Genomic DNA, 13,169 nt, shown 5'->3' on the forward strand with positions numbered 1-13,169 from the left:
ATATGGAGGCCTAGCTATTGTCAGTCTCTAGCAAAGCATTAACATTAAGACATTAGGGAGTTCCTGGAGAAATATTGTCCTCCCCTGCCTCAAGCATTTGTCAATAGGCTGCAGGTTATAAGGAAATTTATTTTATCTACCATTTCCTTCTGCCTTGGTTTCCCACATCACATCCACATTGCTTATTAATAAAATGTAAGTATATTTTCTTTTATTTCAATTGAAGTTAACTTATATTCTAAGTGATATGTCGATTGGACAGTATGAATGCACGTGGTTTCAAATAAGCCTTATCATGTATGTTCCAGAAACACTGAATTGCTTTGATTGTACTTGTGATCGCATACGAATCTTGGGTCTTGCTTTGTGTTTTTGTTTTGTTTTTACCTGAAATTTCAAACACCTAAGTAATATGCACAACATATGTAGCTAAATATATAAATAGAAATCATTAAAGTTATATATGTGTGTATGTGCTTGTTTCAATGTGACCAGTATCTGCCCTGGCAGAATCAGGAAACAGTGTGGGAAAGTACTTTAATTCCTTGTATTATACTGATCTCTAGTGGTCAATAAGTATAACACATTTTTTAACTCTTCCTTTGTTTAAATTTTTGTTTAATATAGAATTCTTGGCTTTGAAAAAAGTTGGTATCCAAGTATTTAAACAGGTAGTGAGTTTTTAAATTATTTATGCCTATACTTTGTCTTATATTTTGCTGTTTATATGTTTATCTCCCTTGAAAGCAGGGCCTGTGATTCATCAATCAGTGAATTTTCTGAATGAGGTACACAGCCTCACACACAATGCGAGGCATTTATAGTTGCCTGATTAGCAATACTGAGACATGTTCTGTATTATAGAATGATGATATCCAAGGTTGGTTCAAGCAAACTAACGATAACTATCATTTATTGAATGTTCATTGTGTATATGGCACAATAACTCCAGTTTATTTAACTTCTCACAAAACTCCAACAAAGTAACTACTATTGCTCCCATTTTATGGATGACAAAACTGAATCCCAGGGACACTAAACAACTTATCCAAAATCACTAAATGTAAGTGGTAGAGAGTTAAGGGCTCAAACTCCGTTCTATTTGACTTTAAACTGAGGATTTTCCTGCTGTGCATGTCAGCGTCCCCACATTTCATATAACCTACTTACATCTGAAGGTTAATTCTACTAAAAAAATAAGATAATAAGATTAAAATAGATACACTATACTTTGTTTTAAAATGTTAGGTGCACACTTTCTGAAATATAATTGTTCTTCTATTACAGTAAACAGTGTTTACAGGATTCACTGATTCAGTTACAATGTAACCAAAAACGTAAGTATTTTGTCACGTTTTCTTCCTTCATGCCTTCCGTTTAAAATTCCGAATGGAGTTGGTATATCACTATTTTGTAGTGATCCACTAAATTTTCGTAAGCAAAGGAAATCCACCAAAATAAAATAGATTTATTTTAATTCACTTATTTTATGTCTTCATTTATTTTATTTCTTCATTTATTTTAATAGCATGTGGGAAAAAACTAGTGACTCCACGAGTCAGCCCAAAGATTGTTGGAGGAAATAATGCCAAAGAAGGAGCCTGGCCCTGGGTCGTCGCCCTTTATTACAACGGCCAACTGCTCTGTGGTGCATCTCTCGTCAGCGACGACTGGCTGGTGTCGGCCGCCCACTGTGTGTATGGGTGAGTGTGACATCACAGTGGCTTCTCCCAGATGAGATGACCACAGCAGACACTCTGCATGCCATTTCCTGCAGCCTCACAAAATCATCCCCTCGGGGAAATGTTCCTGCCATTCTGACATTATATAGTACCATTTTTCCCATTAAAATCATATATAAACATAGAGAACGCTAAATTAAAAATCAATTCTTCATTAGATACTTGCATCAAGCATTATGTTTCCTACATACATGAAAATTGAAATTCATACCTACACAAGGTAAGCACTTTTAAAGGCATGAAATTCGTATTTAATGCATAAATTGTGCTGGTTATCGTTCAATCAGGCCAATAGCGTCAGAAATTGTCAGTATCAAAAAAAAAAAAGCACGTTCAAATAGCCCTTAAGTGACTAATAAACTGTGTTCTAGAAATTCATGCGTAAGGACTTTGTTGTGACTTAGAATAAAAATATTTCCTTCTCAAGTCACATCTAGTTTGATGCTACCCATAACTGAATCTTAGAAACAATATCAACCATATCTAACTCTTTTTTTGTTATGTAGTATGACAAAATACATGTTGAATTCTAGGATCTGTCTTCTCCTTCTAGAAGCAGCCATTCCCAAAGCAGTGCCACAGGGAAAAAACAGAGAGAGTGGAGGGACGGGGAGAAAAGGAGGAGAAAAGAACTATTCTTGGGCCCAAGAACGTGTTAATTCTCTGCTTCTGCCTGAAAGAAGGCACCTTCTTAGGTAGTCTCATTCTGACACTTCTGAATTAGGCCCAAGTAAAAGGTAGCTTCCTCATAGAAGATTCATAAGCCCTGATCCTAAGGTAATTTACTGTCCTTAATTGAGTAAAAGGAACCTCCAGAGAATGGCCTGAGTTGTGAGGATTAGAATAAGCCTCTGTGGCCAGTGTCCAGAATCTCTGAGAAATGAAGCATGTGTGCTCAGGAATGTAAGATATAGCTATAATCAGATCAAAAGACTAACTCCCTACCAACCCAGATAGTGAAAGTTCTTTGATGGATGGAGACAAATTGTCAGATGCAGAAGGTTATGATCGTTGTTTGGGAGACGGGGACGGGGAGTAGAGTATTAAAGGATTGATCCCATTGGACCAGCATGAGGGCAAACTTGAACTCAGAACCCGAGGAATCTGAAATAAGGACCCATAGCCAGAGCTGGACTAATCACCTGGGCTCCAAAAGGACTACCCAAGTTACTGCCCATCTACATCCAAGCTCTCTATTCTATGCATCACACCCTGTATCTAGATGAGTAAACTACAGCCTGTCCCATAGCTAAACTGCACCTTCGTGACTCTGCTGCCTCTTGATAATAATATTTTAATCTTTTTTCAGCCACACCACAAAAAAATGTCCATAGCAGTCAATATTTTCCCATCCCCTGCTAAACATGACTTTAACTTTTACCTGTACATAACCTATACCTTCAGATGCAACAGGTGGGTAACCTATATCCCAATTTACAAGCGAAAGGTATCTTTACCTACAGATTCATTGTTTTCTATTGCACAAAGATGGGTCTTATTAAGTTAGCAACCTCCCACATTAACCTTGGATTTGGTAAATTAGTCCGTTTGATGTTCTTGCAGAACATATGCTTTCTAAATGTCAACCAGGCTTACAGTAATATTAGTGGCATCTTTCATTTATCTGCCTTACAGATGTACTTGTTGTAGGTCAATGATACCAATATCATAGCTTTTTAAACCACAAATATTCAAACGAAATAGAAAAGCAGTTTGGTCTACTATAAACACATGTTTAGTTATATAGGACATAAAATGTCTTTTCACACAGCTTCAATTGGAACACAAGCAAACAAGTGTAAACTGTAATAGAATTGTGATGAATTCAAACTCATCCTCACCACCCTTGCATTTTGCTCTCCTTACCCATTCAGTTGTAGTATTTCTTCTTTCCCAAAAAGTGTAAACCTGGTCCAGGCGTTTTAATCCGCAGGTGGTTAAATGGTTTAATTGGACAGAGCTCTTCTCTGTCTACCACAGTCCACACTCCTATTCCCATCCATCAGCCACAGTGTTCCTGGATGTCATTAAGCTTCCTTATGCCTGTTCTTTTTCTCTGTCACTGATTTGTCTTCTTTTCCAACCTTAAAACAGAGATTTGGAGAGTATGGACCAACTTTACTGTGCCTTAAAAGGAAGGTTGACTTTAAACCAGAGGATAGAATTTTGATCCTACTTACGCGACTGACTTCATGTGACTTGGTATCTCTGTTTAGGTATCCTCACCCACAGGGGGTTCTTAAGGATGCCCACCCCCTAGAGTGATTATCAGGACAAAAGTAAGATGATGCAATACTTTTGCGTACTGTGAATTACATAAATGTGCAATAAAAATGTTATTGTCCTGCTGTTCCTGTGCAGAAAAGGTCCAGAGTCTGATTCTTGCCCAGGAGACATTCAGCATATTTATTTTCTAAACTTTTTATAGTGCTATAATTTCAAACACAAACAAAAATTGCAAATACTAGCACAGAGAACTCTTATGTACCTTCACTGAGATTCGTCAATTGCTTACATTTTACGCTATGAAAACTTTCTTATCTTTCTCTCCAATCTGGAGAAATATTCTTTCATTCTCTCCAATCTGGAGAAATATTTATTTTCTGAATCTCTTTATAGTGGATTAGACACTGTGCCCCTTTACTCTGTATGTTTACTAAGAACACGGATATTTTCCTACATAATCACAGAAAGTCATGGACATTTAACATTAATGCAATACCACTATCTAATCTATAGTATGTGTTCATTTTTGTCTACTGTCCTAAATATGCCCTTTAGAGCCTTCTTGGTTTGTTTGTCTGTTTGCCACCCAAGAACCAATCCAGGATAATGCACTGCATTTAGTTACTACAACTCTTTCATCTTTTTCAATCTGGAATAGACTTTCTGCCAGGCTTGCTATCTTTATGTCTTTCTTGTCTTTGATATTTTTTATTACAGCAAGTTATTTTATAGAAAGTCCTCATATTTGGTGAAACCCTTTAAGCTTGCCCCCGCGTTGGTCTTGATGTATGTCCATTCTTTGAGAATTTCTTTACTTTCTGCAAAATAAGATGTTCCAGGTTCATTTTGTGCTTCTTCCCCCCCCCCCCCCAGTCCTCAAATCAAACTTTCTAAGAAACCCCAGTTCTGTTTAGGTAATTTTAGTTTCTTCTACATTTTACAAATCAAGATCTTGTGTGCTCCTTGCGACTGCTGGTGTGTCGAGCTCCTAGACCCTCTCAATAGATACAGCCATATACCTATAAATATGAACTCAAAGTGGCAGCTCCAATGAAAATAGATTGCCGCAAGATCCATTCTAGCTCATCTCCAATAATGAGAAACCTGTTCCTACCATCCACAAAATATTTATGGATTTGTTCAAGCTTAGAGCACAAGTAGTTTGAGAATTGCTAACCCTGCCGCTGTTAAGCAAACTCACCACCTAGAGTTTAATATTTGTTTTTTCCCACTGACAGAGAGCAACTGCCTAATCTTAAGTGCACAATTTGATGAATTTTGAAAAGGCATATGCCTGTGTAACCCACACTCCTATCAAGACATGAAACTTTCCATCACATGCAGAATTCTCTTATTCCCCCTTCCCAATCACCATCCCTGCTTCCAGAAGCAACCACTACTCAGCCTCTTGGGTGGACAGGTATATATAGATTTATACTCCGGATCACAGCTATTAAATTGACATACATCAATAATGAAATTATCCATAGAGAGGCCTCTTGCCAGTCTCCCATTCTTTAATTTAGCTCTTTAGAGATGACCAAATACATTTATTTCATTCCTTATTGAAATAATTCATTATTCAATATTACTGTGATACCATATGATACTTAAAGTACTAAAACTGACCAGCATTATCCCATTTAATCTAGCTCCTCTTTTCTTTTAAAATTACCCCTGATATTCTTGAAAACATTCTTTTTTCAAGTTTTTATTTATATTCCAGTTATTTAACAAACAGTGTAATATTGGTTTCAGGAGTATAATTCAGTGATTCATCACTTACATACAACACCCAGTGCTCATCACAACAAGTGCCTTCCTTAATGCCCATCACCCATTTAGCCCATACCCCATCCACCTACCCTCCATCCACCCTCAGGTTGTTCTCTATGGTTGAGTCTGTTTTCTGTTTTGCCTCTCTTTTTCCCCCACTATGCTCATCTGTTTTGTTTCTTAAATTCCACATATGGGTGAAATCACATGGTATTTGTCTTTCTCTGACTGACTTACTTCACTTAGCATTATGCCATCTAGATCACATTTCATTCTTTTCGGTGGCTAAGAAATATTCCATTGTATATATATCTACCACGTCTTCTTTACCCCTTCATCAGTCGATGGACCTTTGGGCTCTATTCCTTGAAGACTTTCTTACTCTCTGACAGCACCATATTTCAGAGGCATTCTACTTTTTCCTTGCCTTAAAAAATGGAATTGGGTATCCTCATGGGAATCTTTTTTCCATTCAGTGGAGAATAATAATAGAGACCTACAATGCTGTGCTGGGGGTAAACATTGGGGTTGGCCATGGGTGGACTTGACTAAAGTACCATCTTTGCTAATGGTAGAACGGAAAAATATTGCAATTCAGAGTTCCAGGTTCCCACTGATTTTTCTTCCTTTCGGCATATCATCTTGCTCTATCATAACTGTCTTACCATATTTACCATTTACCACAATGAAGGTCCCATACTCTGAGTAGGGAATTTATTTATACACCAGCACATGGCAACCTAGAGTGGGCATAGTGCTAGTCCTCCCATCTGGTGCAGCATTGAAGGAGCACCTACTGTGCACCAGGAAGTGTGCTAGTCTTTGAGGTTATAGAAGTCAAGAATACATGCCTTTCTGTTGCCCCCAAACCTGTGCCTTTCTTTCTTTTGCTACTAAGAAACATATTTTGCTTGAACAAGGCAGGCACAGGCGAAATGCAGCAGAAATTCAACCAACGTTCCCTACCTTAAGGTACTCACTTCTGCCCTCTTTAGTCTGTGCCAGATTGGGACTTGCCTATCCAATGGGCTATTTCCTGTTCCATCCGCACCTGTCTCCTGTCCTATAGCTTTTTCTTGTTTCACTAGAATGCAGATATTTTGAGACAAATATGTTTTTAAAACATAATAAGTACCCCTTCCTCATCTACACTGATTTTTCTGAGGCCTTTCTTTCTCTGTCTTAGCTTTGGGTGAATGGAAAAGCCAGGGAGGATTCTGTATTGCTCACTATCCCAACAGTAATAACAAAGGGCAGATTCTTGAGTCCCCCTCCAACTTTCCAAATTAGAGTCTCTGGAAGTGGAAATTAGGATTCAAGATTTTTAGCAAAATTCTTCAGGTGATACATAAAATTGAGTACCATTGGCTATAACTTCTGTATTCTCAAGCCTTTCTTCTGAGAGAAGGCACTAAGATTGCAATAGGATGTAGTTGTTCTAATGGTGCTTGTGCTGATGTGGGCTTGTGGTGGGGAAGCTAAGCATATAGACATGAAAAGCCATGTGGAGTAAGACTTGAGGGAGAAATGCAAATGATAAGTTGGAGGGGTATCTCCTTCCTATAGTACGGTCTATAGATACAGGAGAAATAAAAACATGAAAAAAAAGGCTATTTTCCGTGTAGTGCTATAACAACTTCAGAAATCGTTAAGAATGTGTCAGATTAATATTGCTGTAACTTGTATTTAATTAGACCAGTAGCTTGAAGCATGTATGTTTAATTTTCACAGTTCACGCATCATGGATTGGTTTTCTACTTCAAACCTTAAAATAACAAGACAAAATGGTGATTACTAAGCTTTGTGCTGCCTGCAAGCTCCCTCATATCAGTAACTAATATTTAGTGTTCTCAGAAGGAGTATAGTACTTATAAAAGACAAGAATTTGCGAGGTTAGGGGCATCTAGGTGGCTTTGTCAGTTAAGCATCTGACTTTGCCTCAGGTCATGATCTCATGGTTCATGAGTTTGAGTCCTGCATCAGGTGAGCTCCCACCCTGCTTTGGGTGAGCCCCTCTTGTCTCTCTCTCTCCCTCTCTCTCTGTCTGTTTCTCTGCCCCTCGCTCACGTTCCTCAAAACATTCCTGTGCCCTCTCTCTCGTTCTCAAAAGAAAAAAAAAAGAGGAGGTTAGCTACGGAACTGCATTATTTTATCATTGAGTTAAACCTATAGCGAATAACTGCATTATCTGTCTGAACTTCCATGTAAGTTTTGCTGAAGATAAAATATGTAGAAAGCACTTAAGAAGACAATCCTATCATTTTTGAAAATAAATACATTCTGGCAACTTTAAAATTGAACCTCTGTAATGGGCTCATACGCCTTTTGAGCAGATTTTGATAGTTATTTTTTCAACATGATACCATTAATGTGATTAATATTATTTATGATATGAAATATTAATATTACACATTGTTTATGTAAAATATAATGATAATGTAAAATGTAAAGCGTATAAGTAGATATAATTGAAGGTAAAGTAAGAAACATGGTGTGGTAATTGTAAAATCAATTTTTTGTAAATATTAGGTATATATTAAATGTTTAATAAAAAACACAATTCTTAAAAAAGAGTAGCTACCTGTTACCCATCAACCGTAACAGGTATACTAATCAAGAGACACCCATGACCAGCTGAGCTTTAGGAAACATGTTTAAATATGTGATACAGCAAGAAGTTTAGAGATAGGACACCAGGAAAGAGATTTCATTCTATCCCGTCTTTGAGTAGGCCAGTGTGGGCAGGGGAGTCCCAGGGTACAGTGGGAGTGCATGCAGGCAGAATGTCTGAAAACATCAATGTGTCCAGTTTGGCCAGTCCAGTCAGTACTGATGATTCCTCTGACCCAGACAGGAAGAATCAAAAAGCCCTCTTGACAAGCAAACAGGGCCTCTACAGCACCATAATACCCTCCTGGCCCGGCATCTGGGCACGTAAGGAGCTATCACCAGCCCCTAAGAGCAGACACATCCTCCCTACCTGAGCCCAGATAATTCAGTGGCAGATCCTATCTCTCTCCCAACCCTCCCTTCATGTTCTCAACCCTGCCCACAGAACCCTACCCATGGCCACTGGAGGCACCCCAGTATGCTGGTGCAGATGCAACCTCTGAGGTCAGACAGCCCCAGTTCAAGTTTCTGCCCCACCACGTAAACTGTCAGTACCCAGTTTGTTCTCGTTGTAAAATCAATAGCACTGAAGCAAAAATGAAAAGAGTTGATGCGAAGTACAGGGCACTGGCTTTGGCACAAAATAAGTTGTCCATAAATGGGTGTTAGGCTATTGCTATAAAGTATGTGAGCAAGTTATCTCTGATTTTAATGCAGTGTGGTTATCCGTGGATGTCGCCTGGATGCTTGGGCATTCATTGGCTTTACTGATGACTGTGACTTAATCAAACATGATCCTTTGTTTAATTTAAACAAAATAATGAATAGACAGGTAAAAAGGTGAACAAACGGACTTGAAATAACTTCATGCCCTTTGTGTATTTGTAAGTGATTTGGATTCTAACAGTTGAAATGCCACATTAAACGAGGCACTTGTAACTATGAAGAATTAAATCACTAGCTCTCCTAAAATTGCAGTTACTGAATTTTGACTTCATTGTGAATATGGCTTAAATGGCTTAATTCCAGCTATTCACTAGTAGTTTCTTGGTGTGAAGATGTTGCAGGCCAAAAGCACATTTAGAAGTCCCTTCACACTTTCGAACTGTAACTTCATCTGCATATAACACAAATGTTAGCCTTGACCAATACACTATTAAAGGACATTACGTATGGAAAATTTTTCAACTTTGTTGCATATGAAAATTACTCAAATTTTTAGGTTAGATTGTAAGCATCACAATAGCTTTTATTTGCTGATTTTAACTGTGTGTAAATTCAGTGAGCCGCTAAACAGGAGAGTTCTCCTGAAACCCCTTTCCCTTACTACCATAGCTGTTGTGGTTGCCTGAAGAAACCCTGGACCAAGATGCAATCTCTACAGTGGAATGTGATCTAAGGCGTGGTTCCCAAACGTGGCCATATGTTAGGATAAACTTAGAGATTTAATGTAAAAATAATATATATTTTTAAAGCCCTCTCTCCATTCTAGACTCATAAAATCAGAGATAGAGAAAGGGAAGCAGGCGACAGTGTTATTTAAAAATACTCCAGTTGATTCTATTGTGAAACTGAAGTTGAGAACCACAATCGAGCTAGAGATCGAGATGATTTAAGATAAGTGATAGAAATTAGCACTAACTGAGGTTCTTTCTATGATCTGATCAGAAGAATAAAAGTTAAAGGAATGTTTTTAAAGACTGGTTCAGAGAAATTCAAGCATATTTTAGGATGGGCACACATAGTTCTGAAATACCTACTACAAAGATCTGTAGAAAGTAACTGTGGTGGATGGAAAGTTCCTTATATGTCTTTTTCACAATCTTCAGGAGAAATGTTGAGCCATCTAAGTGGAAAGCAATCCTAGGACTGCAGATGACATCGAATCTGACTTCTCCTCACATAGTAACTCGGTTGATAGATCAAATTGTCATAAACCCACATTACAATAAACGAATAAAGGACAGTGACATCGCCATGATGCATCTGGATTTTAAAGTGAACTACACAGGTAAAAGAAATCAGTTTTAGTCATCTTATCTGGCCAAATGCATTCAAAGTTAGATTTGAAATATTATTAGTACCAATGAATTAATAGTGCATAAAAGTTGGATAATTTGTTATAGAAGTCATTATAACTTAAATGGAATTGGGGAATGGAGTGGAACATATTCAATTATCTTCATCAAGGTGTCTAAATCCAACTTTCTAGAAAGTTGGCCAGCAGAATAAAACATTCCAAGCTCTCTGTAATAGTAAACTCAAAGGAGCAGCTGGGAGAAAATAGGTCATTACAATGCATGCCTTCTGTATTTCTCAAAGAAAGGCAGGTCCATCTACCACAAAGGGCAGTGTAGGACAAACAGAGAAGAACTAAGAGTAAAGTGAGTAAAAATTAAAATATCCATAGAATGAAGATTTTAAAGGAGTGTTAACAATATTAATAGAGTGGCAGCTGGAAGACTTCCTCCAAATACCTCGATAACATGCTAGAAATCATCTGAGGCAGTGAACTTTACACGAAGGGTTCTGCTCAACTCCATCCTTTACTCCAAAGACTTTTCCAACCCCCAGTGAAGAGAAAGTGCTACCATTTCTGTGCTCTTTTGGAATTTGGTCTACACACACCTTAGAGCACTTATTAAAGGCAGACTATTAATTATGTAGCCCTGTCCTTGAAGGTAAGCACCATATCTTATTTTTGTGTCTGCCCTGGGTCTTACATGTAGTGGGTGCTTAATAAATGTCAGGCAGCTTGTAAATTGTTGGAAAGGGGCTTTAAAAGTCAGTGACCAATGCTAATGCTTCCATAAGTACCCTGTAAAACAATCACCTAAAAGCTTTTTTAAATGTGGAGGTAACTGGGGAAAATCAGAACATTTGTCCAAGTGTCTTAATTGATCCTAAAGAAGAGCCATACCAAGATTTTTACAGAACTGACACTGTAAATAGCATGATTACTTAAAATCAAATATAAATGATCAACTCTAGAACTAAGACCTTGTTTACATTATTAAAGAGCAATTAGGATACAATGTAGAAAAAGATCCCAAAAGACCACTAGTGATACCTAGTCCATTATCAAAGAGAGCCTCCTGGAGATGCCTCTCTCCCCTAAGATTGATGTCTAAAAAATGTTCAAGCAATTGATGTCTAAAAAATGTTCAAGCAACAAAAACAAAAATATAGGTTTTTTAGATAACGTGCTGAAAATAATTGATTTTTAAAATCTGTTAGAAATGCATGTGTGTCTGTTCTTATTCTATTTTTCCAGATTATATACAACCTATTTGTTTACTGGAAGAAAATCACGTTTTTCCTCCAGGAAGAATTTGTTCCATTGCTGGCTGGGGGAGGCTTATACATCAAGGTAAATTATCAGACTCAATAAAAAGAAAATGTTACTACTAAGAAGTATGCTATTGCACTATCCTGTGAATATTTTCAATATTTTTTGCAACTCTTAGAACAAGTTTTGCAATAGCTCTTAAAAGCACTGTCAGGTTTATATTCATATGGTGTGTATTTGTATATATATATATATTTTAATCCAGGTTGTGTAGAACATATTATAAAACTATGATATTTTTTGGAAGAGAGTTTAAGCATTCCCCAAACTTAGTATGTAATTTAAGTATTATAAATACTCTGATAAAGAGAAAAGATACATCTATTTAAATGAATATTACAAAGGTTATAAAATTTATTTTTGTAAATCACATAGATAAAGTCTGATCAAAAGCCAAATGATTACCTGTTTCATTTTCCAAATCAATAAAACTATCTTCATTTATCACATAAAGGCCTCATACTCACATTTCCTAAGAAATGAGAAAAGAATCCCTTTCAACATTCTGACTCACTCTACTGATGAGCAGATTCAGATGTGGCATAAATCTTACACTGAAGACTATAAATTGATTTGTTAGCATTATTTAATAAGATGTTTTCCAAACACAGAAAAGATGCATATTAAAACTAACTGAACATATTTTTTTAAACATTCCAGTACTTTATTCTCTCTAAATGTAACTACAAGGCATGTTGCTTTTGGATTCCTAATAGGAGTTATTCCATCTAGAACAGAATTTTGGCAACTTATTAAATATTAAGCAAAAAGGAAAGGCACTATATACTCTGGTGGAAGAACTAGGCCTCTTGAGTCCCAACAGATCGTGGCCAAGATATTTAAAAATCTTAACTGTACAAGATGAAAAGCCACAGAATCGTGTGGAGAGATGCAGATACCAGAAGCAAAGCATCCAGAGTTAAAATTCCCATATTCCTTGTAAAAGAAAGGATGATGTTCTAAGTCAAATCTTTGCCTAATGATTTCAACAAAGGTTCTCCACTGTAGTTACATTATGTTGCTGAAATGCCTCATGTCTTCTGTCCATAAAGTATATTGAAGTCAAAGACTGTATATTCTTGTATTTCCTCCACTTGAAAAATGCCATGATTTATTAAATTTGAAAGCTACAGAGTAAAAATGATTCCTAGATAGATATTTTCTCTATCAGACTTCAAACTAAAAGACATTTATGACCATGATGTAGACTCTTCAAAAACAAATTATCCACTAACAAAGTTTAAGACTCTTTATTCCATAGGAAATGGGTATTTCTTTTAAGAGCTGAGTAAACTTGACTCATTTATTTATTGTTACTAAAGATATGCATTTAATTGGCTTAAAAATGTCGCTAAGAGTGGTATGGAGCCAAGGGAAATCTGCATCTGCGATCAGTTTCATTTAGGAATAAATGGTCAGGTCATAATTAAATACTTCCTGGGTAATGGAAATTTTAATGAATTTTA

At 36.9% G+C, this 13,169-nt stretch overlaps 1 protein-coding gene across 1 annotated transcript in view; it reads left to right on the top strand.

Moving 5' to 3' along the window:
* The window catches only part of TMPRSS15 (transmembrane serine protease 15), a 119,981-nt gene that overhangs the window by 99,213 nt on the left and 7,599 nt on the right, over positions 1–13,169 (top strand). Inside the window, exons 20-23 of the mRNA XM_049629323.1 lie at positions 1,288–1,337; positions 1,529–1,703; positions 10,184–10,365; positions 11,629–11,724. Coding sequence (XP_049485280.1) covers positions 1,288–1,337; positions 1,529–1,703; positions 10,184–10,365; positions 11,629–11,724 — 503 coding nt within the window. The remainder of the gene's footprint in view (positions 1–1,287; positions 1,338–1,528; positions 1,704–10,183; positions 10,366–11,628; positions 11,725–13,169) is intronic.

Source organism: Panthera uncia, chromosome C2, assembly GCF_023721935.1.
Source record: "Panthera uncia isolate 11264 chromosome C2, Puncia_PCG_1.0, whole genome shotgun sequence".
Lineage (NCBI taxonomy): Eukaryota > Metazoa > Chordata > Mammalia > Carnivora > Felidae > Panthera > Panthera uncia.